Source organism: Cygnus olor, chromosome 24 (assembly GCF_009769625.2).
Source record: "Cygnus olor isolate bCygOlo1 chromosome 24, bCygOlo1.pri.v2, whole genome shotgun sequence".
NCBI classification, from domain to species: domain Eukaryota; kingdom Metazoa; phylum Chordata; class Aves; order Anseriformes; family Anatidae; genus Cygnus; species Cygnus olor.
This window is the reverse complement of record NC_049192.1, coordinates 3,079,124-3,106,918: the sequence shown is the minus strand read 5'-3', so window position 1 is coordinate 3,106,918 and position 27,795 is coordinate 3,079,124. Positions and strand designations below refer to the sequence as shown.

Genomic DNA, 27,795 nt, shown 5'->3' with positions numbered 1-27,795 from the left:
TGGGCTGGCTCGGTGAGCAGCTGAGGTGGGGATGTGACAAGGTCAAATGGCACGTTCATTAGGTTTAATTGGTGACTGAGATACCCCGTGCTGGGTTTGCCACGGGCACGCTTAGTCAGTCTGCGGGGTAATTATGGGAATAAAAATTATTCCATGCTCGGCAGAAAGAGCGGGGCCGGGACACGTGCCATGGTGCGTGGGGTGGGACAGCAACTCTGTCCCCATCCCTGTCCCCATCCCAGTCCCCATCCAGCCCTGCAGGACCGCAGGGAGACGAGAGGCTCCCCCTGGCCCCGTGCACTTCATCGCCTTCAATTTAACACCATTGTGCCACGGCCAGGAGGGTCCCAGCCGTGGCGAAGTGCCGGCTGCAGGAGCCTCTGTACAAACCCCATATCCCCCCCCCCCATGCCCTCTCCCGCTCGATACAGTATTTAAAACTTTTAATATAAAGGTAAGTTCATTATTCTCGATCCTGAGAAACATTTCGTCCGTTTACGGAGCTCTCGCTGTAAACAAAGCACCACAGGCACCAAGCCCACGACACCCTGGCGCAGGCGTCCCCGGCTGCGGGGCCGGGCGAGGGGCTGAGGAGGTGGCTCTGTGCTCCCCGGGGGGCTGGCGGGGTCACCCCAGCAGGACCCCCCCAGCTGCACTGCTCTCCTTTGGGAGCAAATCCCCCGGGATGGGAATGGCCCGGATGCCAGCAGGCAGCTCCTCGAGGAGATAAGGGGGGTACAAATGTCCCTGGCGGGCACAAATGTCCCTGGGGGGACGTCTGAGTCCAACCTCAGTGATGCCACTGCTGCCGCCTCCTCTCCGCCCCGGTGCCCAGCCGCGCGCTACTCGTTGTTATTAAAAAAATTAAAATACAGATATCCCAAAGGAAGAAATAACCCCCCTGAAGTGCCCCGACACTCCTCCCTGCCCACCCCCCCGCGTTGCTCCCTTGACACAAGGTAAACTTAAAAAAGAAGATGGCTACGGCAGCTCCCGGCACACGGGTGCCTGGTTCCTATGGGCACGTCCCCAGAGGTGCCGGTGACACCGGTGCCTGGCCCCGGAGCTCAGAGGGTACCATGGCCACGGGAGCCCAGGGCGAACCAGCCCATCTTCTCCTGCGCCAGGTCGAGGTCCCGCAGGCGGATGCCGACCTCCCCGAGGAGGATGTTCTCCCAAAAGCCTTCCTCGCTCAGCACGCTCAGCCGCAGCTCCCGCTGCTGCAGGTCCCCCCGGGGGACCCCGTCGTAGACCAGCTGGAGGGGGACAGAGCAGGGCAGAGCCTCAGCCACTGCCCCCGAAAGCCCCCCAAACCCCGTCCCTGTCCCCCGTACCATCTCGTTGTAGGTGGGGTTGCAGGTTTTTCGGGCCACTTTGGTTTTCCTCTTGGTGGTTTTCTGGGGGTCGGGCAGCAGGTAGGTCTTGACGTAGGGGTCGGGGTCATTGCCGTCCTGGAGGGGCTGCTGCCGGACACAGCACGGGGCACGCCGTGAGCCCGGCCCTGCGAGCAGACAGACCCTGCCCCAGCGCCGCCGGGACACCGCGCACCTACCAGCCCCCGGATGTGCATCACCATGATGAAGAGCTTGTTGTTCTTGTAGGAGATGGAGAGCTTCACCTCGCCGCCGACCTTCCCCAGGGGACGAGCCCACGTGGCGTCTGGAGAGGAAAAGGGACACAGGAGGGACGTGGGGGGGACACAGGAAGGACACAGAGGGGATGTGGGGCACACCCCAGCTCACCTACCTGCTGGCTTTGGTGCCGGGCTGGTGCCGGCCGCCTTCTCATCCCTCGGCAGTGGATGGAAGAAGGTGTAGATGAGGTCACACTGTGGGGCAAAGAGGGGCCATTACTGGTGACCACGTCCCTCGCCATCCAGGGTGTGCACACGGATGCTTTACGCGCCGCGTTTGCCCCCTTTCCTCCCAAATTCCTCTCCCCAGCACCCCCATCCCCACCTCCCGGGGTCCCCCAGCCCCGCACCTCGGCCACCTCGGGGGTGGCATGGATGAGGTGCCAGATGTAGCCGTTGAGTTCCTCCTTCCTCCTCTCGGCCACCGCCTCTCCCCGCGACCGGCCGATGACGAACCTGCTGGGGAAGCTGCCGTGCGGGCACGGATGCTCAGAGACCCTGGGGGGCATCGGGAGCCCCCCCGGTGTAGGGTTTGCGGGGGTACCTGGGCAGCAGCGAGGAGGGGAAGAGGAGGCGCAGCTTGTTGTGCAGCTCCTGGAACTCCTCGAAGGTGCGCTGCACGAACACCACCTCGCTCGGGCTCTCCCGCTGCACCTTCACCACGTAGGTCTGCAGGGAGAAGGGGCTGCAAGGCGGGATAGAGACACCGGGACGCCCCGTGCCCATGAGGGTGAGGGGCTCAGGGATGGGGAACGCTCCTCTGCCCGTCCCCTCGGGCTGTCCCCACTCACGTAGCCCTTGCTGGGGTTGAAGACCCTCTCGTGGCGGCAGAGGAAGACGTCGCGGATCCGGCCGGACGTCTTGATGGTGTGCGTGCGGGGGGCAAAGGAAAGCGTGGGGCGGGCGTCGGAGCCCGTGAACTTCATTTGCGCCAGGTTGTGGATGAAGAAGTTGAGCTTGGTGGCCACGCTGCCCAGGCTGGACTCGATCAACCTGCAATGAGGCCGCTTGCTGGGATGGAGAGGCTGGGTCATGGAGCCCACAGGCAAGCCGAGATGCAGCCAGGGGCCGTGCCTCCTTCCTGGGGGTCCCTCCATCACCCCCCACCCCGTCACCCACCCATGTCCCATACCTGGTGAAGTACGTGGTGGCATCGGCATCAGTGTCCTGTGGCCTCAGGGCATCGTAGACGTACTTGAGGTCCTCCAGGTCGGAGAGCTCGGGGATGCCGCAGGACAGCATCTGGGCAGCGAGACAGGGGTGAGGGCGGGCGGTGGGACGAGGACGCGGCCCCCCCAGCCACCCTGTCCCCGCTTTGAGGGGCAGCGAGCGGCCCCAGGATCTCACCAGCCCCAGCAGATTGAGGAAGAGGTGGGTGTGCTTGCGGATCAGGTTGTAAGCCTGGCAGCACAGGTCGACGAAGTCGTGGAAGCGACTGGAGGGCTTGTCCCCGCCATTGATGACGTACGCCATGTCCGAGGTGAAGACAAACGGGGCCCGGTCCCTGCGCCGGGGAAAGAGGGGCAGAAAGTGAGCACGGTGCCACGAGGAGAGGAGCTGCACCCGCAAAACCAGGGTGGACCCCAAAGCATCGCAGCCCCACGCGTGCAATCCCAGTGAGGGGGAATGCGACGCCGGGGGTCGCTTCTCACCTCTTGATGTTGCCGAACATCTGAGCGTGGCCCAGGAACCTGCCGAAATCGATGTGGAACATGTGGCCGGTGGTCTTGAGCATGATGTTGTCGTTGTGCCGGTCGCAGATCCCCAGCACGTAGGTGGCCACGCAGCAGCCGGCGCAGGAGTAGATGAAGTTCTCCACGGCCTGGGGGGGACGGAGGGATGGAGAAAGACAGGGCGGCCCCGAGGTGGGCTTTGGTGGCCCCCACGCTAGGAAGCGACATGTCTTGTCCCTGGGGAAGGGGACACGAGGAGCGGGGACCCTGCTGTGCTCCTCCTCACCTTCTCGTACTCATCCTCCTCGGGGTTGTGTTTCTGCAGCCAGTCTGCCAGCGGCCGGTCCTTGAAGGAGCCCGTCACGCCGTGCTCCACCTGGATTTTGCGTAGGGTCTCGGCGTTGGGGATCATCTCCACCATGCCTGGCAGCCGGGACAGCAGGGTGAGACCCGTCCTTCCCCCGTGGGGGGCACGGAAACCGCAGCCCCCTTTGCCACCACCAACCCAGCTGCCATCCATGGGTGACATTCCACAAAATTCCTACAAATGGTCTGTAGGAACCAAACACGGTCCTACAGATGGTCTGTAGGATCAAACCCAACGATGGCTCACAGTGACCCGTGGTGGCTTCTCCCTGGGGATCCCCAGGACCTCCCATGCCATCACCAACCCCAGAGCATCACGACCCGGGGACCGACGCCGCCAGGGGATGCCGCCACACTGGGATACCTCGTCCACGGCCTGTGGAGAAGCAGCGGAAGATGACCATGCGCATGTCCAGCCCCTCCTGCACCCAGATCTTGTTCATGATCCGGATCATCTGCAGCGTCAGCATGTCCTGCCGCAGGTCATCGCCGCACTGCGAGCCCCCAGGGGAGCGACCAGAGCAGGGGGGCGTCAGGGGCAGGGTGCCCACGGTTTGGGCCACGGTGCCCACGGTTTGGGCACCCAACGGAGGACGAGCTCACCTTGAAGATGACCCGGATATTTTCCCCGAGGGGATCGACGTTCTGGAAGGAGAGCTTCAGGGGGACGGCGTTGGAGTTGAAATAGGAGCAGTCCTGCCGCCAGGGAAGCGAAGCAAACCCCATCAGAGCCAGCTGGGCCCCGCTGGGTGATGGCACCCCCGGCGCCAGCACTCACCCGGGGCACGATCCCCTTCACCAGCAGGCTGGGGCTGAGCGGCAGCCGGCATGAGCCGTTCGCCTTGAAGAACTGCTTCACCTCCTCCAGCCCCTCGCGGAGGATGCCCTGCGGGGGGACACGGGGGACTGAGACCCAGCTGGACCCCATAAGCCCCCCGATGACCCCAATACTCACCTGGCGAGCAGACGGCGCGGCGTCCCGCACTTGCTGGGCCAGCCTGGCCAGGGTGTTGACCAGCAGGCACTGCCGGTCGAATTCCTCCCGCAGCCCCTTCCCGCAGCAGCACAGCAGAGCCGCCAGCAGGTACTGGTAGCGGATGCTGAACTGGGAATCCTTCAGGCCGTCCTTCAGCAGCCTGCCCGCAGCGCAGAAGCACGGGGTCAGACTCATCACGGGTCCCCCCGGCCGCTCCCGGCCCCCCCAAAACTCACCAGAAGAAGTAGTGGGTGATTTTCAGGTCGCAGATTGCCCGCTTCATGAGGAAGCGCACCAACGGGCTGTCCAGGTAGCATTCGTACTTCAGGGCCTGCAGGAGGGGGAGAGGGGACAGTTTTGGGGTACAGCAGGACCAGCACATGCCCCATGCTGTGTCCTGGTCCCAGTATGTGCCCCACGCTGCATCCCCATCCCAGCACACATCCCAAACAGCATCCCCATCCCAGCACACACCCCACACAACATCCCCATCCCGGCACACACCTGCACCAGCTGGGGCAGGTAGTCCAGCAGCTCCGTGTCGGAGATGGAGTCGATCCACTGCACGGCCGTCCTCCTCACCTCCTGGTCCGGGAACCTGCGGCCAGGGACTGCATGTCCCCATGGGCTGGCCACCATGGGACCCTTCCCACTCACCCCACACCAAAAACCCGGCACCAGTGGGGCTGGACGCCCTCTGGCTCAGCCTGCAGCAGTCTCAAGCCCATGTAGCGCCCCGTGCCTGTATGATGGTGACTTACGTGGCGTGCAGGAGCCCCAGGGCGTCCTGGTGGCTCATGCAGGTCCACTGGCCGAGCAGGGCGTAGATGTCGGGCAGGCAGGCCCACTCCCAGCTGGGCGCGCTGGCCAGCAGCATGGGCAGCGCGCCGGGCGCCGCGTGGCAGTAGTAGCGCTTCTCCCACAGCCGCTTGCGGTCAGCGTCCGTCAACCTGCACGGGGATGGCACGGGCTGGGGACAGGGCGCCCCGCTGCCCCCGGCACGCACGGTGCTGGGGGACACCGATAAACCCCTTGGGAAGAGGCAAAGGAAAGCAGGACCCTGCCAGCATCCCCCCGAGCTGGGGAAAGCTCAGCAGAGGGGGCTCTGCCACCCTGCGTGATGCTGGGTGCTCCCCACGCTGCACCCTGATCCAGGAGCACCCATGGACAGGGTGACCGAGCATCCACAGGGACCTCCGAGCCACCCCGCTGGATGTTTTGCAAGCAGGATTGGCCCTGCTGCTGGGTCCCAGTGGTGTGGCTGGCGGTGAGGGCACGTCCAGCACCACTGCTGAGCACCAGGGATCCGGGCACAGCTGCCGACACCTGATCCTCCCCGTTTATAGCCAGCACCATCCGACGCCGGCCGGCTCAGCCGTGCTGGGCTGGACAAGGGGCCGGGCAGCTGTCCCTGCTGGGGGGACACCGCCGGAGAAGCCACCCTCGGGGCCGGGCAGCCGGGAGGGCTGCTCCTCTGCCCGCTCCCAAACTCAACCCCCTACCCCCGGCTGCTTTCCTGGCAGGATCAGGCCCCCCAAATACCCCCTGTGCCTGCCAGTACCGCATCAGTGCTGGGGGGGAGCTCAGCAACCCCCAGGGGCAGGATGATGCTGAGCCCTCTGCTCACCAGTAGAGCGATTTCTTCTGCATCGCCTCCCGCAGCCTGCGCTGGTCCTCCTCATCCAGGCTGCCGAATTCGTACTTGGGGCTGACCTCGGCCGCCAGCGGGCTCGTGAACTTCACGTCGAAGGCGGAGGTGGGGAAGTCGATCTGGGGCGGAGGCGGGCGGGTGAGCAGGGGCTCGGCATCCCCCCCCGACCCCGGCGCCCCGCCACCGGCACCCACCTGCAGGATGACGCTGTCGGGCTGGTTGAAGTTGGGGGCACTTGACCTGGCTCTGGAGTTGTCCTGGGTCGCCGGCCACAAGCCCAAAAGCTTTCGCCCGCAGGTCAGGACCCTGAAGGAGAAAGGAGGGGGGCTGAGGGTGCTGCTTTGGGGAGGGGGGTGGTGGCAGCTCTGCACCCAAGGGTCCCACGTTGCGGCGGGATGCCCCACGCACTGCCTGAAGTTGAAGAGCGGGGTGGTGACCCAGCCCAGCGCCTCGGGGACCCGCCGCTGCTTGTTGGTGTCGGAGGAGCTCCCCGGGGGGGGCACGGGCACGGCGAAGAGTGTGACGCTGAGCAGCGTCTCCCGCGGCAGCCGGTTCACCTGGACGGGGAAGCAGATCCTGCAAGAGAGCAGTCGGCGGCTCAACCGTGCCGGGGACGGGTGCTGCCAGCGGCCCCCCCCCACCTCGGGATGCCAAAAGAGAGCCCAGCAAGCCCCCCCTGCTGCTGGCACCGGGGGTGCCACGTGCCCCCGGCACAGCACCGAGGCCCCACGTCATGGGCAAGCCCGCCCGGTGTCGGGTACAGCCGGCTGCTTCTGCGCCCTGGGAAGGTGACCGCGGGACAGGGAGGGGTCCCCCACACACTGACCTCGTCCCGGCTTCTCCCTGAGGGTCCCCGGGGTCGAGGCTCTTCTCCGACGTGCCCGGGGAGCCCGGGGCACCAGCTACATCCTGCCCGTGGGGCGGGTGGGAGGCACGGAGGGGAAGGCACGGCCCCACTCGGCACGGCCCCACTCGGCGCGTGTCCTTCGGGGGCACAGGCGCCTTCTAAAATTATCCCCGTCCCGTCCCCACCTCCCCGGGACATGGCGAATGCCAGGCACGGCGAGGGCTCGGCACGGCCTCCCCGCCTGCTCCCAGGGCTATTTTGGGAGCAGATCCCCTTTCCTGGGTGCAAACAAGCAGCTCCGGGGGCGGCGTGGCTGGCGCCGTGGGGCCAGTGCTATTCCCGGGGATGACACAAGAGCTTCCGAAACCCAAAATACAGCGAGAGGCACAGAGAGGAGGAGGAGGAGGAAGCAGCGTGGCTGGGGACCACCCGTGCCCACCCTGCGGCCAGGGGGCTGCCTTACTGCTGGTCCCATATGATGAGGTGGAAGAGGTACTTGTAGACGTGGGCCTTCCTGGTGTGCAGCGGGCTGCACAGCTCCTTGCCGCCGTGCGTGATGGAGCAGGAGAGGTAGAAATCTTCGTAGCTGCAAGGGGAGCAGAGGGGCCGTGAGCAGGGGGAGCACTGAGGGTGCTTGGGCTTCACCCCGCCGAGGGGCAAACCCCATAGCAGTGGGGTGGGGAGGAGGAAGGTAATGCCTGGGGGTGCAAGAAGGCTCAGAGCTCTCCCCACCGCCGGCCGTGCTCCAACGCAGCCCCTGCACGAGCGGCTCCCCCTCCTCACCTTCCCCCGGCCGGGCTTTGAGCAGGGGAGGGGGTGTAAAGCCAGCAGCCCCCACCCCTCCCGTCCCCGTCACCATATGCCACCGCGCATACCGTCACACGGGGGTCTGCCGGGGGGGCCCTGCCATGTGGCAGGTGCCGAGCGACAATCCGGGGAGGGCTGCGGGGCGCAGGAGGTCAGGGGGATGCCGGCATTTCCCAGGCTACCGGCTTTGTTCGGAGCCAGTCACCAGGGGGAATACATTAAGGACGGGACAAAGGCGAGGGGTCCCCGGCGGGGCGGCTGCTGCTGCCGCCGCTGCCTCGCACGCCCTCCCCGCGGTGGGCTCCCGCCGCCCACCGGGACCACCGCCGTCCCCCCGCACGGGGCCGGGCACCGCGGCACCTAACAAAGGAGCCTGCCGCGGCACCGGGGCCATCTGTCACATCGGGAGCGATGCTGCAGCCCCGAGGGTTTGTGGGGTTGGGGTGGGAGAGCACCGCAGAGCCCGCCAGCATCAGCGCCCCCAGTGCGCACCCAGGCTCGCAGTCCTGCCCTTTGGGAGGTTTGGGGTGGGTTAGCTCTTATGCGGAGTATTGGGACGTGCTTTTTATAGCAGCCTAGGGGAGGAATGCCCCGCTGATGGGTAACCAACAGGGTGCTGAGCCCCAGGACCCGCAGGCAGGTTTATCTTATCCCCTACCTGGCAGCCCAGGTGATGGGGATGCGGTGGGTGGCGTAGACGGTGAAGGAGAGCGGGCAGGAGAGCAGGCAGGCCTCCTGCACCACGCCGTGCTCCCGGCTCCCCTGCACGGCCGTCTGGAAGTCGGCGTTGAAGGTGCTGCAGTAGAGCCCCACCAGGTCAAGGATGGCGGCCGTCAGGCTCTCCACGATCCTCTCTGCAGGGGAGGCAGGAGACGGGTGACATGGGGCTGCCCCTCACCGCCGGCCCCGCGGCGTCCCTCGGGGATGCTGGGGGGACCCCGGGCACGTCCCCTCCTCTGGGGCACAGCGGGCTAGGGGAGGGATTTCAGGCTTCCCACTTTGCTGGGTTCACGGGGAGGAACAATGGGCACGGCCTCCAGAAACCCTCGTTTCTTAAAAAACGGTTTCAAACGCATTTTTTGGCCGTAATAATCGAGGAGGAGGGGTTTGAGGATTAAAAGCACCAGGAACATAAGCCCAGAAGGGGAGGAGGAGAATTGAAATACCTCGATTTTCCCTCTTGGCCAGGACATTTGGATCCTGTTGAGGAAAAAAAAAAAAAAAAACTAAGAAAGAAACCACGAGAGCAATGTCAGGAGGAGCCCCGCGCGTTGCCGTGGCTGGGAGCAGCTCGCCGAGCCAGCGGCTTTACGTAAGCGGCCGGGGGGAGCTCCGTGGTCCCAGCTCCTCGGCTGCTGCCACGGGCAGGGCAAGCAGCTGCCTGCTCCCAGCTACTGAGGAATTTTCCACGTGGTGCAGCGGGAAGGAGGAAGGAAGGATGATTTTTTTTCCCTTTACACCCCCCCGGCTGAGCAGCTCCGCTCCCCCTGCCCTTACCTTCTGGATTTTGGGCTGCATGCGGGAGGGGCAGGGGGGCATCTGGTTGAGGGCGGCCGTGATCTCCTGGGACTCGACGGCGGCCAGGGCGTTGCAGATGGCCATGACCGACTGGATCACCCGCTCTGCCTTCAGCGGGAAGTCTCCCTGTGGGCAGGGGGAGGCTGAGCGGAGCCCCGGGCTCAGAGCCAGGGCAAAGCAGAGCCTCTGCCCTCGGGGAGCCGGCAGCAAGCAGGGAAGGGGATAGGGAGCGGCGCCTGCACCCTCTTGTGCCCAAGAAAAGACCAAGGAGAGGAATAAATACTGTCCTCAGCCTTCATGGCAGCTCCCCAACCCACCACGCAGCTGCCACGTGCAGGCTTTCCCTCCTGTCCCTCCTTTCCCCTCCTCTGATGCAGACTTTGAGCCCCATCGTGATAATAAAAAAGTCTGCAGCAAATGTCTGCTGCGCTCCCTGGGAATATGGGAGCCCCTTCTTTTGGGGTGATGCTGTCCCCTCGGATATAGGCAGCCCCTTGGGGCACAGGAACGGGATGGGACAGGGTGGATCTGTGCAGGAACAAGTGGTGATGCTCGGAGGAATGGAGAGGTCGGGGCTCCCCGGGGAGGAGAGGCTGCTTGGAGCCTCTACCAGGAAAATCCGGCACCTTGGGCACGTGGGCAAGGGCGCCGAAGCCAGGCTGTGCCAAAGCCAGCCTCCTTCCAGGGAGGGGACGAGAAGGGCAGGGCTGTCCCGGTGCCACCCGGCACTTCCCCAAGGCACCGCAGCCCCTGAACGCTCACCTCAGCTGCCAGGAAAGCATCCACCTCGTTGTGGAAGGTGTCGAAGAGGAGGCTCAGCGCCTGCCTGCGGATGCAGAGAGCGGAGCTCAGCCCCAGCGGGGAGGGCACCCGGCGCAGGGCCTGTGCTCGCCCCGTGCCCCCTACCTGCTGATGGTCTGCTTGATGGGCCTCTCCTGCAGGTGGATGTAGTGGTTGAGGGTGGACGGGCTCTGGTCGTCGTTGGCCTGGAGGAGGAGAGAGGCTGAGCACGGGCTGCGGGTGGGTGCTGCCCCTGCACCGGCACGGGGCCGTGCCGCGAGCCGTGCCACCCCTGCGAGCCCTCCTGCCCCTCTCCCCACCATGGGTCCCCTCTAAGCGGCTTGATATGGGGCTGGGGGCTCGATCCCTGCAGGTTACACCCAGCTGGGAGCTGGCAGGGAGGGGTTTGCTAAACCCTAACCCAGCCGAAGCATCTCCCCGGTGCAGGGTCCCGGTGCAGGCGGGGAGGGCGCTCCCCCCGCGGGCACCCACCGTGCGGGCCAGGTCGCTGCGCACAGCCTTCCTCCTCATCAGCTGCAGGCGGATGTCGATGTCGAACTTCCTGCAGTGCTGGATGTACTCGTGGCTCCCCAGCGCGTGCTTGCTGCAGGGGCACAGACAACGGGCTCAGCACACAGCCCCGCTCCACCCGCCAGGACCAGGCTGGGGGGAAAAGTCCCCCAAAAGCAGCCCCATGCTGATGCCCTGCGGCCGGGTATGGCTGTGGCTGGGGTTTGGCCGTGCTTTGCTCGCCTGCAAAACACTTCACTGGGACGCTTGTGCTTAAAAAGCCCGAAGAATAAGTTATTGTTTTTCCTCCTTCCTCTGCATCCTTCAAAAAAGCCGCGGCCGGCCCTGCTGGTGCAAAAAGGAGCGGGCACGGAGGAGCCCGGCAGCAGCAGGGGGAAAGGCTGGCACCGGGGGCTTCTGCAGCATGGCAAAGCCCCCGACCAGAGCCCGCGGGGCTCGCAACACTGCCCCGCTTTCCTTGCCAGCTTCGGAAGAGAATGAGAAGAGAATGAGCCAATTCAGCCCTCGGCGGTGCCGCGGCCAGCCGGGCACGGTGCCGCGATGGGGGCGGCACATCTGCAGGCTCAATGGCAGGATGGAGCCGCAATGGCAGGATGCAGGGGGGGGGCCACCAGGGGCACCCCCAGGGCTGCTGGGGACGGGGACGCGGAGCCTGATCAGTGGGTCTGGTGCAGGAGCTGGCTGGTGCTGGCTCCTGCCCTGCTGCAGGAGGGGCGCTGCATGCAGGAAGCCTGGCCCTTGGGCAGCACCGTGCCCTTATCGCCACGGGGCCGGCATCCTGCGCACCCCGCCTCGGGCTGCAAACGTCCCCTGGGATGCTCTGCTTTGTCCCCTGGGGTGCTCTGCTCCGTCCCCTGGGGTGCCCTGCCCCATCCAGCCTTCCCCCCGTGCCTCGCGCATGCCAAGTGGTGGAAAGCAACGGCAGCTCGGGCTGGTTTGGAGAGCTCGAGTGCCCAACCGGCTCCGCACGGAGGGTTTTGGCACTTCCAGCATCTCCTCCGCTGGGGGAAGACGTGGAAAGAAAAGACGGGCGACAAAAGGGCTTTATTTCCCAGGGCTTTCTCAAAGGTCCTTTGAGGGCCCCGGGAGATACGGGAGCTGCTCGCTGGGGACAGGCTGTCCTGCTGCGAGCCCAGGATGCCTCCAGCTGGGTTAACGGGCAGGACAACACTGCTGCGACCCTTTTCCAAACGGAGAAGTTAGGCAGAAATGAGGGGATTTGCCCCAAATCGCGCAGGAATCCTGCACAGAACCCAGGCCCTGACTGGCGGCCTGAGCCAGCTTCCATCCTCGAAAGCCCTGGCTCCCTCTCCAAAAAGCGACGCCGAGGAGCGGGCTGCACGACGCGGCAAAGCACCGCTCTCTCGGCTGGTGCAAATCCCGTTTTTCCAACGGGGGCTGTTTCTAGTTAAGGCTCATTACGGCAAACAGAAAACATCTTTTTGCTGACAACGGCAGCATTCGCAGAAGGAAAGAAACCAACGACTGAAGCCCAGCGGGTACCGAGGGGAAAGGGGGGCTCCCTGCAGCCCCCCAGCAGAGGGACAGACGGACGGAACTGCTGCTGTGCCCAGGGCTGGGTGGCAGCATGCGAGCAACCCCGCTGTATCCATGCACACACACGTCCTGGGCTCTGCACCCCCCGTACCGGTGCTGTGCAGGCTTATCCCGTGCCGAGCAATTCCCAGCTGCCCCTTTAGGGCCTGAAACTGGAGCGAGCGGCGGCTGTGGCAAAGCTCCCGCGATTTCGAGCGGCAGGGCCAGGCCGTGGGGCCGCTCTCCAGGCAGGGCTGGAGCTGGCTGGCGGCAGGCAGCCGCCGGGAGGGACGGCGTGTGCCCCTGCGTGCGTGGCTGCCGCTGCCTCCACGCTGCACCTCGCTCAGGACGGAGCTTTTCGCCGGCTATCGGAGCCAGAAACGCAGCCTCGGTGGGAGCAGCAAGCCCCCAAGCAGCCCCATGCCTGGGCTCTGTGCAGTCCCGGCTTCATTAAGGAAGGGAAACCTGTCCCCCTTCTCGCTTCGCAGAGCGGGACATTTCTGAGGCTTTGAACTGCCCCCGATCGCCGCTACCCCCCCTGGAAATGGCTTTTTCAGCTCCTGCAATTTAAAAAACAGGCTGGGGGAAGCTGGGCTGCTGCCGGAGCGGGGCTCTGCCGCCCGGCTCAGTGACACGGCTGTTATTAATGCTCTCCCAAAGAGCTTTTTTGGCAGCTCCCAGACTCGTATCCTGCCCGGCGAGGGAAGGATGCTCCCAACACGCTGCTTTCGGTGAGAGCACCGCGGTGGCTCGGGAGGCAGGGACAGACCCGGGCCATCCATCACGCCTGCGCCGAGCGAGCGCGGCCGGGTGCGTGAGCGGTGCAGTGCCTGTATCCCGCCCCCAGCACTCACTTTTGCAAGAATTCCTCCAAGCCGCAGAGCTTGAGCACGAAATCCTCGACGTCGACGGCGTGCAGCTCATCGTGCGTGTAGCACAGCGTCTGGTAGATGAGCAGGTCCACGGTGGACGAGCCTGCGGGGACAGCGAGCAGCGGTGAGCCCCGGCGTCCCCAGGCTGGTGTGACCCCACATGCAATGGGAGAACCCCCCAAAAATCCCCCCATCGAGGCATTGCTCGGGGCTGATCCTGCCTCACAGCCCCCCCGAGGGACACTCACAGTCACAGGTGAAGGTGAGGGGCTCCCGCAGGCTGTCACACACCACCGTCACCTTCAGGCTGACGCCGTGCCCCAGGTGCTCGGGGCTGAGGCTGACGGCGCTCCACACGAAGCCGGTCAGGGAATAATCCTTGGTGCTGGGGCCGGACCGCAGCCTGCGGGCAGGGGCAGGCTCAGAGCCGGTGCCTGCCTTCGTGTCCCCCCCGCCCCTCAAAACGCCTCCGTCTGGGGACATTTCGCTGCCTGCCCTCGCCGGAGCATGGAGCCTGACACCCCCAAGCGAGGGCTCGGGGCGCACCGAGGGGCACAGGGACGGCTCGGGCACGGCCGCGGTACTCACACGTCCAGCATGTGGCAGAAAGCAGCCACCTCCTCGTCCCGCTCCTCCGACACCTCGAAGAGCTCGTAGCCGTTGGCTAAGGAGTGTGGCCGGGGGGCAACCTGCGGGCAGGGCACAAGCCTGTCAGCGGCACCCCGGGGGCTCTCCGCGTTCCCCCTGCACCCCGCCTCGCTCCTCTGGGACCAAGGAAATCAATTGCCTCGTCCTGCCCAGCCAGGGCAGGCAGATCTGAGGATGCTGAGGGATGGAGGGACCGTCCCCGGGCCACCAGGGTGCCGCAGCAGAGTCCTGCCCGCGCCCGGTGCCAGGCTCCCCCCGTGCACGGGGGTCCCCGAGCCTCCGCCGCTCTTCTGCGGCGAACAATGGCCCCACTGTCAGAGCAATTAACCCAGCCAGCAGCTAACGGGAGACAGAGAAAGGCAGAGAACACGGCAGCCACTAAAGACAATTTTAATGCTCTTTTATAATTGGTTTCTGGCAGCGAGAAAGCCGAGGGCGACTTACACCGCCCCCGCCAGCGGTGCCCGGCTGCAGCGCTCGCCCACCGAGGGGGGGGACCAGGAGAGGCTGTGAGAGCAGGACAGGAGCCTGCTGAAGCCCACCTGCAGCCCCCAAACGTTCACGTGCCAGGCTGCTGCGGGCACGGCAGGGCTGGGAGCAAGGCGAGGAGGTTGGACACAGCAAAGCCACAGGGCGCAAGAGCCAGCGGGCACCCACAGCCCCCTCTGCACCCCACATGCGCCTCCCCATTTCCAGCTGTCCCCAGCGCTTTGCCTCCATCCCTCCCGATCTCAAAAGTGGGGAGCAAAAATCCTCTTACCGGATCGACGGAGATCCTGCGGTTCTTGTTCGGGGCCAGATTCTTCCTGTTGCCGAAGCGGGAGACGTAGGTCCGCGGGGGCACCTGGGGGGGCATGGTCTTGCTCCGCGCCACCGGCTTGCCGCTCGACTCCTTCTCGAAGATGCTCCTGCCTTCCTTCCAGCCCCGGGAGGCTTCCCGCAGCACCTGCGACTCGTAGGTGGACTTGAGGTTGAGGCAGGTGATGGCGTCGTTGATGCCCTCGTAGTCGGCGAGGCCGTAGGGGTCCTCCTCGGAGATGCGCCGGGCGAGCAGTTTGCCGTGCGCCCGCTCGTGCGAGAACATGTTGATGTCCCTGGGCTGGGGCGCTTTGGAGGACGGGGGGGACCCCTTCCCCGGGCGCTGGCTGCCCTCAGGGGGGCTCCAGATGGAGTGCCGGGGGGGCAGCGGGGGCGGAGAGAGCTTTTTGGGGGAGCTGCCCCCGCCGTCGGGGGGTGAGGTGCCGTTGAGGGGCTCCCCGAGGAAGTCCCCCTCCGAGCCGTCGAAGATGTACAGGTAGTCCCCGGCCAGCGGAGCCTTCAGCCAGGGCTGGCTGTCCGGCCTGGGGGGCGGCCCGGGAGGGGGCCGGGGTGCCGGGGACCCCTCTGGCACCGCCGGGGGGTCGTAGCTGAGCGTGGGGTCGGAGCCGGAGAGGCCCCGTGCCGCTTTGATGCCGGCGCAGCCGTTGGGCTCGGCGGGGTCGTCCCAGGAGATGAGGGGCCGCTCGCCCCGCTGCTTGGCGCGGCTCTCCTCCTTGTCCTTGTCCTGCCGCAGGCGCGACAGCGCGTCGTACTCCATCTGCAGGGCCTCGGCCAGCGCCAGCTCCTTGCGGCTGATGCCCACCGACTCGAGGGATTTCCAGTGCTCCCCATTGCCACGCGTGGCGGACATCTCTCCGCGCACCGGGACCTCTTCTTCCTCCCACGCTCAGAGGGCTCAGGAGAAGGGCATGCTGCACCGCCGGCCACCTGGGCGGAGGGGAAAGGCAAGGGTTAACGGCTCTGCAAGCTCGTCAAGGGCTGGCCCTAATGAGCCTCGGAGCTGCATGCACCCAGGGGTCATTCGGAGCAGAGGAGCCCTACGGAGGGTTGGGGCTGGCAGCGCCCGAGGTCCGGCCCTTCCTCTCCGCGATGAAATAAAGGAAACGTTCACGAGCTCGGCAGAGCGATGGCTTAAAGAAAGATTTCGCAGCCTCCAGGCAGGCGCGCGGGGCTGCTCGGCCCCCAGCAGCAGCTGCTGGGGCTATTGCTGGATTTCCCCGAGGACAAAATAAGACACTGAGGGAGGGCGGCGGGGCCAGCGCCAGCATCTGGGGCTGACTCAACCTGCAACCCCAGTGCCCTGCGTCGGTATCGCGGGGCCCGGCAAGCTGCCGTCGCGTGCCTCGGGCACGGCTTCGAGCCCCCCCGGTAGTCTCGGGGGCATTGCTGCGTGGAGAAAACCACGGCCCCCGCCAGCAGCACTCTGCAATCAGAAAGGAAAAGTGGAGGGAGAAAAACAAGGGAGGAAGGAAGGGCGTCTGCGGCCCCTCCTGCCTTGCCTCCCGCGGGGGAAAGGATATTCGGGGGAGAGGATATTTGGTTTGCATCAGCGCAGGCAGTGAGGCAGAGCCCCCCCAGCCTGCCCCCAGGAGTTACCCAGCTGCTCTCTGCTCACCCCAAAGCCTGCACGGGGCCCTGGACAGCCCGGAGCAACCACTGCCCACCAGCTCCCATTGCTATTCTCCAGCTCCCACCAGCCCAGGATGCTTCAGAAAATAAATCAGAGCTGAAAGCCTCCCCAGGGGACCCGACAAGTCCCTCCGAGCCCCTCCAAGCCCCCACTGCCCCAGGGAAGGGCTCAGAGCCGGCTGCTGTCCCTCAGCAGGGATGCTGCGAGCCCCCGGCGTCGCACAGCTTCCAAACCCAGCGATTTTGCAGAACTGAGCCGCAAGCAGAGAGGAGGAAAAGCCTGACTCGAAACCACCTTCCTGGCCCCTGACCAAAGCACACAAACCGCGGTGACCGCGGAGCCGCAGAGCCGCCGCTCCCTCCCCGCCATCCGCGCGCCCGGGACTGCTGCCGGGGCTCGCTCAGCGCCGCCAGGCCGGCCCGGCGCTCTCCAAGGAAGGCTATTTCCCCTCCTCTTCCCTTCCTAGCAAAATAAATACCCAAGTGGATGTTAAACAGAAAAGTGGAGCGAGCCCAAAGCCTCCGGAGACGTTCGGCACTTGAAATCTCTGGAGCTGAGAGTTGGCTGAGTGTTTTCTCGCTCCGGCCAGGGCTCACGAGCATCCACGAGGGGAGGACGCGGGGTGTGAGCTGCGAGCCAGAGCCCTCCTCACCCCGACACCACGCACCCTGCAAGGCTGGGGACAACCTGGTGCCCTGCTTCAAGGTGCAACCACCTCCAGCACCCAGCAGAGCATCCCCGTGGGATGCAGCCCAGGCTGCCGATTGCCCCCACAGCAGCCCCGGAGACCCAACCAGCCCCCCCCGAGCCACATGGCCCCGAACCAGATGGCTGCTAATCAGCCCAGCCCTGGCTTTGCCTGCTGCAGGAACGCTTTCTCCCCAAAATTACAGTTTTGAAGGAAAGGGCTCGACCCTCTCCGTGCGCGGGTGTCGGTGCCACAGCCCTGGGTGCCACCGTGCAAGCAAAGGGGGGGTGTTGCCGGCAGCCACGGGCTTTTCCCGGAAAAATAGAAATCCCAAAAGCTGGCGATCCTGGGCTGCTGGAAGCCGAACAAAGCAAACGTGCTTTTAACCCAAAAGCAATAAAATAGACCTGAGTTTTTGTGGCTTACAAAGCTACAAATCCATTCTTGTCTCCAGGAACAGCATCTGCTGGAGTTTGAAGCAGAGAAAGCGGCCCCGAAGCGGCCGGCCCCATCCTGCCTCCGCCACAAGCCGGGCAGCAGGACCAAGGCGATGCAAACCCACACGAAAAACCCCAAAGAGCCGCTGCACCAGGGCCGAGCCTCGCTCCTCTGTGGGGTTTGGTAAGGGGATGTCTGCATTCCCACCAAACGCCCCCTCTGCCCTCCAGCCTGTTATAAAAAGGGCACGGGGCTGAGAGCTGCGGGTTAGGCGCAGTCTGGCAGCTCCAGGGGCAGGCACCGAATTCCGGAGGCTCAGACGAGCGGATTTTTTTTTCCCTCTTTAAAATATCCCTGCCGCTCATATAGGGGCGATTTTCTGACTTTAAATTTCCTGGCACGTGCACCAGTCACGTCAGCCTCGGGAGACGCGTTCAGCGAGCGCTCGGCGTCCCACCTTGCAGAGAAATGCTTGGAGACACCGAGCGGCTCCTGCTGCCTCAGCACGGCGCTCGGCTGGGGCAGCCCAGCAGGGAAAAGCACTTGTCCACTGCAAACCCGCCGCCCTAAGCCCCGGCTTGTGGCTTAACATCGTTTTCTTCCTAGTTTCCACCAGCAAAGCCCCAAAAAGGGAGGTTGCAGCCTTGTGGGGAGCCGCACGCAGACATCACTTCCCTCGTGCTCCAGCAGGAACCGCGGCGCTGCCACATCGGTGGCTGCCAGCAGCAAATCGGGGGGACACCTCCCCGGCCACGCACGCCCCACGCGCACAAAACCACCCCACCCTCCTGTCTGGGACAGTCCTCGGGTGCTGAGGACCGAGGAGAAACAAAACCAAGGCGAAATGTTTGCTTTGCCTTGCTCTCATCTACTGGACGGCCCCATGCAGCAAGGATGCGCCCACCCTGTGCCTCCCCACGCACCCTCAGGGCCCCCTCGGGGAGATGCAGAGAGGTCGGGGGGCTGTTTTCACACCTGCACACCCAGAGACCCCGCGGAGTTTATTTTTCCATCACCAAAATAACCCGATCCACCCACGGCCGCCCAGCCGGCCAGCAGCGGGTGGAGAAATAGGAACAAACCCTCCCGAAACGCCCGGGGTTTTTCCCCACCACCTTTTCATTTCTGAGCTGGTTTGCACGGCGCGGCCGGGCGGACCTGCTCAGGTCTGGTGCCGCCGGATGCTTTCATGGAAATACGGGGTCCCCGAGGGCCACCAGCCCGGCACGACCTCCCCAACCCTCCAGCCGGCTGTACCCGAGGGTCCCCACCACCTCCAAGAGCTGCAGCCCCCAGCCCGAGCCCTGCGGGATGCTTTGGGGTGGCCTTTGGGGTGCACGGCCCCCCGCAGGGCTCTCCTTGCCCCCGCAGCCAGCAGCAGCGGGACGGGGAGGGACAAGGCGCAAAGAGCCGAGCGTCAGGGTGGGAAGAGGGCGAGGGGGACCGGGGTGGGCTGGGGGTGCAGGGGGCACCCGAGGGGTTTGGGGGGAGCTCGGTGCCCCCACGCAGCCGCCCCCCAGCAGCTGAGCAGCACCTGCTCGGCGTGGGGAGGGACGGGGGAAGCCGAGCAGAAAATCGTGCTGCCGGATCCCACGCACGGGGCTGGGAGCCCAGGGCACAGCAGGGGCTCGGTGCTCGCCCCCCGGCCCTGCCCGTCCCCCTCTCCCTTCCCCCTCGCAGGCAGCTGCGCTGGGAGCAGATAGAGAGGTCTGGAGCATCTGGGAAGACATCAAACATCTGAGGGCGAGGAAGGAAAGCGACGAGCCCCGGAGGGGCACCCCCCCGGCGGTGGGAGCCGGGGGAAGGAGGTTATGCCTATCAGGGGGAGACAATTCCCACCCATTTATAACCCGGCGGAGGGAGGAGCGGCCGCGAGGAGGATAAAGCCCCCGCGAGGAGGATAAAGCCCCCGGCTTCACCTCGGGGGCTGCGGGTCCATCCATCCTGCCTCTCCTGCTGGACGGGGCCGGGCGGCCGCGTTCCCAGCCACCGGAGCTGGGATGCTCGGGGGTGCCTTGGAGACACGGCTCCTGGCGGCCTCCCCGGCCCCGTGGCACGTCCCCGCTGTGTGTCACAGCATGTCGTGGGGTGACAAAGCTCCCCAAATGTCCTGGAGCCTGCAGCAGCAGGGATGCTCCTACGTCCACATGTGCAGTGCCTAGCACAGCCTCACAGAGGCCCCCACCAGCTCCAGCACCCCCAGAGTGCGCAGGATTCAGCCCTCCCTGTTCTGGAAGAGACTCTGCTCTCAGTTCTCCTGCTTGCCCCCAAAACAGGGGGAATTGGGGCCTTTGGGGGCCTTGGCATTGGTCTTCCAGCAGTGCAGTGACCAAGGGAGGCTCGTTGGGTCCATCCCCAGGTTGTGTTTTGATAGGGCCAAAGCTCAGGATTTTCTTCCTGGTTTGGAGCCGGAGCTCCAGAAAGGGAATCTGGTTTTAAAGGTCATTTCAAACCGAAACCGAAACCTGGAGCGTTTCACTCCTGGAGCCCCACTCAGCACCACCAAAACACCACACCTTAACCCAAAACCCAGCAAAACGAGCACTCGGACTTTTTCACTTGCAGCAAAATCAACACGATTCCCCCCAAACTGATCCCCACAGACACTTTCAAGCACCTCCAATTTTTTACCCCAGGAGGGATCGGTACTGCGGGAGCCGCGGGGCAGGGAGACGACTGCTCCCCTTCCACCAAACCCCAACAAATCACCAGCAGAGCTTTCGACGAAGAAGTCGTCGTCCCTCCAAGACGGAGCCAGCCCCCGTCCCACCATCCCACATGCCCCGATGGGGAGCCCCCCACATTCCCCCAAGCATCGAGCACTTTGTGACAGGCAGCGAAGCAGCCCCGTGCGCCGCACACGGAGCCCAGCAAACGCCTTGCAAACGCCCAGCACCGTTTGCTCCCAACCTGTTCCTCGCAGCTCGAGGAGCTCCTTCCTCCCGAGGCCACTACGCCTCCTATTAATAGGAACCCAGCCCGGTCCAAGCCCTCTGGAGGAGGCAGGATGTGAAGCTGTCCGATGCCAAATGCTCTTCGAGCATTTTTCTACGCATTTCCACCCTCGGGAGGAAATCCTGCCTGGGGAAGATGGGTCAGGCTCGGGACGGGAAAGCCCCCCGACACGGGGCAGCCGAAGGAGGGAGCTGTGCCAAGGAACCCCCCAAAGCCCCTCATGGCACGAGCTGAGCCCACGCCGGGGACAGCGGAGGGGACACGCAGCGAGGTGTGAGAGCCACACAGGATGCACGGGAGGTGCTGCACCTCACCCAGCATCTGCAGGGCCAGGAGCAAAGCGAGGGGGACGCGGGGAGGGGCGAGGGTGGGACCTTTCTGCAAAGCCACCCGGTGCTGCTTCCTCTCCGGCGCTCGGTGGCTCCGGCAGCGAGCCAAAACGCCCGCGTCTCGCCCGGCCCCGGGTCACACCTGAGCTCAGGGTTTCTGTCTTACTCAGCCCCGGCTCCTCCGGCGCCCCGTGCCCGAACCCAGGGCTGGGTTTTCTCAGTGCTCGGCGTCCCCGGGGGATGCTTGTGGTCGGGCTCCCCTGGCGTGGCGGCCGGGGCGCTCGGTTCCTATGCAAATCTCAGCTTCCTCCGCTGCGAGCGCTCAGCACCGCGGGGCTGCCTGCAAGGGGGGTGCGCAGCCCGCACGGGGGGCTCGCTGCCCTCTGGCACGGGTCGCTATAACCCCATAGAGCCCAGCAGTGTGAAGCACGGCACTGCAACGCCGCCCCTGCTTCGGCCAGCCCCGCTGCACCAGGGGGTCCCGCTGGGGTGTGCTGGCAAGCAGCGGCTGCCCCCCGATCCAGGGGCCCGATCCCGCTGCGGGATCACTGCTGCGTGCTCCGTACGGCTGCTCCTGCTGCTACCCCCATCCATGTGTCCGTTCCCACTGCCACCGGGCTCACCCCCATCCAGGAGCTGGGTGCACGGAGGACACGCAGCAGTTGGGGTGCGCCCCACTCTCTCCGGTCCCCCCCATCGGGGTGCAGAGGGCACGGCCACCCCCAGCCCAGCCCGCGATGGGAACCGGCTCCTCGTGCGGCTCGGCGAGGCGGATTTGCATCTCGTGGGAGTCAGACAAGACGCAGCCACGCACGGGGGCCGGGCGTGCACGGCTCCTTCCCGGCACCCAAAACGCTCGGGACGGGCGGCGGCTGCTGCAGCTTCTCCCACGCCGTGCAAATTCACGGGGTGCATCCAAGCAACGCGCGCACGCACGGCAGCGGCGCCGCACGCTGCAGCGGGCGGGCAGGGCTGCCTCATGGCTCACCCCCCTGCCTGCCTGCCTGTCTCCTGCCCTCGTTTTTTTAAGGCCGTGCTCCCGAGGCGAGGTGGGGCAGCACCTTGCCGGGGCGGTCAGCCCATGAGAACCCGAGCACCCCATTTCAGTGCAGATTTCCCTCGCCCCGTGGCGCTCCCCGCTGCGCTTTCCCTCTCGGTGGAGGAGGAAATGATCGATTTTTTTCGGCTCGCACTTGTGCTGGTTTCACCCCGGCCCAGATCCCGCGAACAATCGCGTTCGTGCCTGGCTTTACAGCCACGAATAGCTGTGGTTGAGACAACGCATCTCCCTTGCTTAGGGGTAATAGCTCACATATCTGGGGAGTTTACAGCTAAATACACGCGGGAGCGTTTCTGCAGGGATCCGCGGGGCTGTTGGAGGAGCAGGGAGCAGCGCCGCCGCCTGCAGCGAGCCCGGCATCCCGAGGAGCACCACACCGAGCCCACGGCTGCACCGTGCCCTCGGTGGGATGAGCTGACCCTTCCTGGCCGCACACAAGTGCAGGATTGTCCCCGTCCCTGTCCCCATCCCTGTCCCTGGTCCCTGTCCCCATCCCTGGTCCCTGTCCCCGTCCCCGTCCCCATCCCGGTGGGGGGACACTTTGACATCACGGAAAGCCTGGCGCTGGCTCTCCCCCCCCCCCCCCCCCCGACACTTCTCTCACTGGCAACTTTGCAATGCGATGGGGGCTCTTTCACAGCTCTGCAAACGCCCCCCCCCTCCCCTACAACCCCCCCCCCAGCACATTTTAAGGCCAGGACCCCCCCCCCCCGCGCCCCCCACCCCAGCTCGGCTGCGACTCCCCAGGCTGCGGGCTTTGGGGCAGCACCCAGCACCCGGGGGGGGGGGAGGGGGGCGCCCTACGGCACCCCGACACCCCCGCGGCGGGGGGGGGGGGGGGGGGGGGGGGGCGAAAATAAACCTAGAAAAAGGGGGGAAAACCCGGAACGAGCCGCAAATCGCACCCAACCGGCCTCCTCCCGCGGACCCCCCCCCGGTTTCCCTGCCACCTCCCGGTGCTCCCCGTCCCCCAGCTCCCCCCGTTACCTGCTCCGGGCGGTGGCGGCGGCGGCGGGGGGGGGGGGGGGGGTCCCGGCGGGGGGGGGTCCCGGCGGGGGGGGGGTCCCGGCTGGCGGCGGCGGGGCCGCGCCGCGGCGGCGGCTGCGGGAGGAGGGAGCGCGGCGGCGGCTGCGGACAATGGAGGGGGCGCAGCGCGGTGCGGAGCCCTCTCCCGGCCCCCCGCAGCATTGCACGGGGCTGCCCCCCCCCCCCCCCCCCCGTTAGAAAAAAAATAATAAATAAAAAATGCAGCCCCGCCAGCCCCAGCAGCGCGCCCGGCTGCTGAGAGTTCCCCCAGGGGGTGTCACCGTGCCAGGGAGCTGGAGAAGGATGCTGCCCCCCACCCCCCCCCCCAAAAAAAAAAAATCGACCAAAAAATGCAACCTTGACAGCCCGTGGGGGTGTCAGGGATCCAGGGAGCTGGAGAGGGATGCTGCCCCCCCCAAAAAAAAAAAAAAAAAGAAAAAGACCAAAAAATGCAGCCCCGCCAGCCCGTGGGGGTGTCAGAGGTCCAGTGAGCTGGGGAAGGATGCTGCCCCCCTTTAAAAAAATGAAAAAATAAAATAAATAGACACATCCCCACCAGCCCCAGCAGTGCACCCGGCTGCTGGTGGTTCTCCCAGGGGCTGTCACCGTGCCAGGGAGCTGGAGAAGGATGCTGCCCCCCCCCCAAGAAAACAAAATGCCCCCCCAAAATGCAGCCCCGCCAGCACATGGGGGTGTCAGAGATCCAGGGAGTTGGGGAAGGATGCTGCCCCCTCCAAAAAAAAATCCCCCCCAAAATTCAACCCCACCAGCCCCATCAGTGCACCCGGCTGCTGATGGTTCCCCTGGGGGTGTCAGAGCTCCAGGGAGCTGGGGGAGGATGCGGGACACCCTACAGCCCCTAATGGGGTGGGGGATCCTCGGCAAGGTGAGGGGGGGCTGCTCGCCCCACAATCACACTGCAGTTGGTACTTTGGGTTTGGTGCTGACATGGGATGGCTCCGGCCTGCGCTTCTTGGGGATACCCTGGGTAAGGGGGTGGTTTTGGGGTCCACGCAATTCCCAGTGAACCCCAAGGCTCCATCTCCCACCAGGCCCTGGGGGGTAAATCCAACCCTACAGCCCCCCACGGACTGCAGCCACCCTCCAACAGAAAACGTCCCCACCTCGGGGACAAGCCGGGCTGCTGGAAGAGCCCCGTGCCCTGCTGCTCCCCATCCCGGGGCGGATTATTCCCCGCTTTTCTTTTTTAGTCTCCCAACCCCTGTGAGGCAGCAGAGGCTTTCCCAGCGCTGCCCCCGCACCGCAGCAGCACCCACGGCCTCTGCGGGGAAAAGGGCGAAGGAGTTTTGGGGGGAGCCGCCGAGCACCGCCCCGTGCCCGATTCCACCCGTGCAGGAGCTGCAGGAAGGACGAGGAGCAGGCACAAGCCTGGTTTGGGTTATTTCACGTGTTTAATGACCGAGGCGTTAAGCAGCGGTGCGTGGGGGGAGCCCCAGCACCCCGATTCCAGGCAGATTTTGGTGCTGACGGCACCCATGGGTGGGTGCGAGGGGGCTGCGGGGGTGCTGGGGACCCTCGCTGCTGGGTCCTGCTCCCAGGGCACGCTTTGTCCTGCCGGGCTCTGCTCGGGCTCCCTGCAGGGGTTCCGAAATGCAGCAGGATGGGGGTGAAGGGGTGCAGGTACCGGGGGGGGGGTGGGGGGGAGCAGCTCCCTTCGGTGCCTGCAGCGGAGCCATCTAGGGGCGGAGGGGGCTGAGCTGACAGAGCCCGGATAGCTCAGTCGGTAGAGCATCAGACTTTTAATCTGAGGGTCCAGGGTTCAAGTCCCTGTTCGGGCGGATGCCCTTTTTTCCCTTTTCTTTTTTTTTTTTTTTTTCCCTTTTCTTTCCTTCCCTCCCTAATATTTTATCTCAAGTTTTTTTCCTCCCTCTCCTGGCTGTTATCCCCCTCCAAAGCCTACATAAGCCGGTGACGGATGCTGCGTCTCCCCTTCCCAGCATCCCGTCTGAGCCCCTTGGCAGCAAAGAAAAAATTAAAAAATTAGCGAAAAACGGTGAACGAGGGAGGGAGACACAGGCAGGGCTGGGGAGGACAAAAAGCCGCAGCGCCCGAACAGGGACTTGAACCCTGGACCCTCAGATTAAAAGTCTGATGCTCTACCGACTGAGCTATCCGGGCTCTGGGCTCAAAGGGCCGGGGCCGTCATTATCACCGTGCTGCTCCGCTCCGCGGCTGCACTCAGAGTGCCGGGGGCCGGCCTGCAGGGGGCTGGGGGGGTCCGTGGGGGGCTCGGAGCAGCCGGGGAGGGGCAGGGCCCGGCGGCGAGCCGGGGAGGGGAGGCTCCGAGTCCCCTCATGGCGCCTCGCGGGCCTCGCCGTGCTCGCCTCAGCGCGGTCCTCCACGGCGGGAGCGGGGAGGGGGCGCGGCGGCGGTCCCGTCTAGGACACGCTTCCGGCGCGCTCTATGGTGCGGCCCCGGCGGGCCGGAAGCGGCCGCGCCGCCATGTTGGCTGCGAGGGGAAGCGGCGGGCGGCCGCGGCGCTAAGATGGAGGCGAGGAGCCCGCGGGGGGTGTAGGGGGAACCCCCCCCTCCCCCGCCTGTCCCCCCGCCACCGAGCCGGGCGTCCTGGGGCACATGGGGCTGCTCTAGGGTGAGATGAGCCGCCGGGGGATTGGGATTGGGATTGGGATTAGGGTTGGGATTGGGATTAGGACTGGGGGGTCCGGGCCGGGTTCGGGGGCCGCGGCCTCCCCCCGGGCTCCGGCTGTGGGCAGCGGAGCCGTGGCCGTGCGGCACCCGCCGGGCGCTGCGCCTCGGGATGGGGGGCAGGGGGAAATCTCGGGGTTTGTGGGGGAAAATCAGGTTTCTGACCCCAAATCAGAGCTGCCCCTCTGAAGTCTTGTTTCTGTAGCAGCGTTCGGGTCGCTGTGGCGGTATACAACGTTTGGTGGGTTGCGCTGAGGGCTCTGCATTCACGAGGTGGCCCCGAGCGCTGTGTCGGTGCCACTCGGAAACATCCAGACTTTAAGGATCCTTCCAATTATGCCTTGTGCTGGACGCTTGGGGTCTGCTGGTGGCTGAGCCCGTGGTTTGCAATTAGCTGATGCTTAAACCACGCGCTCCAGCAGCAAAAGGAGACGTGACAAGTGTTTCTGCACTAGGGCATGTTTGCTGCAGCACCCTGCCTCCTCGCTGGGCTCTCTCAGACCTCGCGGGTGCCTGCAGCCTTGGTTGCCGTGCTGCCAAATTTAACGTTTCAGAGCAGCGTGACGTGGCCCGACCACAAAGTGAAGCTGGCTGGAACTGCCTGTGCTATGTGTCATCTCTCACACCACGATTTAACCTTAAACGCTGCCTGCTTTTCCAGGGCAAAACGCCGCCAGGGGCTGTGCGGTGTAACTGTCACGGCAGTGGTGCTGCTAAGAGCCGCGTTAACAAGGAACTAATTTCAGAGAGGCATTAATAACTCAAAGATCAGGTGTGTAAAACTTTGCAGTTATTGCACAAGAGGGACTGTAAAAGGAGATCCCTGTTTTCTGGGATGGTCAGTTCCATATGCTGTCTGTGGGTAGTGCAGAGTTGTTGAGGGTTGCAGTGCTCATAACAGAGGTGAAGAATTTAATCGAGTCCTGGATAGGATCGGGTTGAGGGAAGAACTATTTTGGAGAATGAACAGCAACTCTCATATTAGAGGTGAAGAATTTGAGTCCTGGATAGGATCGGGTTGAAAGAAGAAACTATTTTGGAGAAAGAATAGCAAGCAGGATTGAAAGGGCCGTTGAAACACAGACTGCTGTTCCAGGCTGGATTTACACCTGCCCTGGTATTTGTTCGTGTCGTGTCTCCAGCAGCTCCAAGTTACCGCGCTGCAAGCACGGCTGGCGCAGCTCCCAGCAGGTTGTGTGCGCGCTGCTCCTGCCAGGTGGGTCAGGCCCAAGCACTGCACCGCTCACCAGGAGGCTGCGTGGTAAACGTGCTGACTGAAAGAGGGCAGAACTTAGGTACAGAGTGCCCGGGTCTTCAGGGACGTGCTCTGGGCTTTGTGTGGCAGACAGGCTGGCAGTCGGGCTTCCAAGAGAACGCTTACGTGTTTAGCGACTCTTCCAGGAGCACGGCAAAAACCCCCAGATATTCAGCTTAAGTCAAATGTCAGGCGGCTGGTTCTGCTGAAAATGTGATTAAAATAAGGACTTTTCTTGTTTTTCACTACTGCCAAGATTACTAGCTTCGGTTTCACTCCTTCTAAAGTGCCTGGCTTAAAAATTAATCTAAGCTTTGTGACAGGGACAGTTAGCACGCTCTGGTTAGCCCTTACCTGGTGAAGAAGCAGCTTTTTTTAATGCTCTGACTTGCTTCATCTCTGTGTTTAAATAGTGATATTGATTTGACGTCCCCTTAAGGAAGTAGCCCAGAGAAAAGCCCAATTTAAGATATTAAAATAGAAATAAATGGAAACAACAGCATGGGCGGCGGGGTGGAACTGCTGCAGGATTCCAGACATCACCAGCAACAACTACTGTCATCAGCAGCTGATTTAGGGAGATTCGCGCAGCCGCTGGCCAGCATTCCTTTTTAATTGAAACAATCAGTTTTGTTTTCCTCCTTCTTAACTGGTTTTGCAATAAAAGAGCATTGCATAACATTTGTACAATAAGTGCTAGCATTTATCAAAGGTTGGCTTGTTTTGGCGCCTTTCTGGCAGAGCTGGAGGTAGCAGCACACAGTGCACGGCAGATGCAGCGTGTCAGCAACAAAACTCAGGTCAGGAGAAATTCAGAGTTATTACATCTGCTATATGAGGTCTGGATTTTATTCCAGAACAGTTTCCGAACAGGAGTTCTTTAAAATTAGCGTTTCAGCTAGATGTTAAAAGTCGGAGCTCTGCCTTTGGTTGCCATAAGTAATGCATTACAGGGCTTCCCCATGGTGAAATTGGGTTTTTCTCAGGATACTTTTCCTAGTTAAATGCCAAGTCAACATCCAAACAACGAATCGGAGCACTCAGCTAAGAGCAGGACAGCAAAAACTGAAGTCAAGCAGGCTGTAAAGCA

At 64.2% G+C, this 27,795-nt stretch overlaps 1 protein-coding gene and 2 non-coding genes across 7 annotated transcripts; 1 reads left to right on the top strand and 2 right to left on the bottom strand.

Moving 5' to 3' along the window:
- Positions 1 to 428: 428 nt before the first annotated feature.
- On the bottom strand, positions 429 to 22,802 carry PIK3C2B (phosphatidylinositol-4-phosphate 3-kinase catalytic subunit type 2 beta). 5 transcript variants are annotated; one of them, XM_040536033.1, is made up of 33 exons: positions 22,745 to 22,802; positions 14,599 to 15,584; positions 13,779 to 13,879; positions 13,439 to 13,593; positions 13,173 to 13,293; positions 10,744 to 10,855; positions 10,378 to 10,457; positions 10,234 to 10,297; positions 9,451 to 9,597; positions 9,120 to 9,153; positions 8,612 to 8,807; positions 7,610 to 7,732; positions 6,708 to 6,875; positions 6,494 to 6,605; positions 6,276 to 6,418; positions 5,410 to 5,598; positions 5,153 to 5,246; positions 4,885 to 4,979; positions 4,628 to 4,808; positions 4,451 to 4,558; positions 4,276 to 4,368; positions 4,037 to 4,166; positions 3,593 to 3,729; positions 3,286 to 3,455; positions 2,981 to 3,137; positions 2,766 to 2,875; positions 2,425 to 2,626; positions 2,178 to 2,302; positions 1,984 to 2,101; positions 1,747 to 1,828; positions 1,553 to 1,659; positions 1,335 to 1,463; positions 429 to 1,256 (listed from the first exon to the last, which is right to left on the bottom strand). In XM_040536033.1, the coding sequence occupies exons 2-33, from the start codon at positions 15,505 to 15,507 to the stop codon at positions 1,068 to 1,070; spliced, it is 4,881 nt and encodes a 1,626-aa protein (XP_040391967.1). In that variant the 5' UTR covers positions 15,508 to 15,584; positions 22,745 to 22,802; the 3' UTR covers positions 429 to 1,067. The 5 variants fall into 5 exon arrangements, 4 of the variants coding, with proteins under 4 accessions (XP_040391967.1, XP_040391968.1, XP_040391966.1 ...); XM_040536034.1 differs by lacking the exon at positions 22,745 to 22,802 and adding an exon at positions 21,321 to 21,338; XM_040536032.1 differs by lacking the exon at positions 22,745 to 22,802 and adding an exon at positions 20,324 to 20,660.
- Positions 22,803 to 24,509: 1,707 nt separating this feature from the next.
- Positions 24,510 to 24,582, top strand: TRNAK-UUU. The gene has a single exon. It is a non-coding gene; the product is annotated as a tRNA-Lys (tRNA).
- A 267-nt stretch (positions 24,583 to 24,849) lies between these two features.
- On the bottom strand, positions 24,850 to 24,922 carry TRNAK-UUU. Its single transcript has one exon. It is a non-coding gene; the product is annotated as a tRNA-Lys (tRNA).
- Positions 24,923 to 27,795: the final 2,873 nt, after the last annotated feature.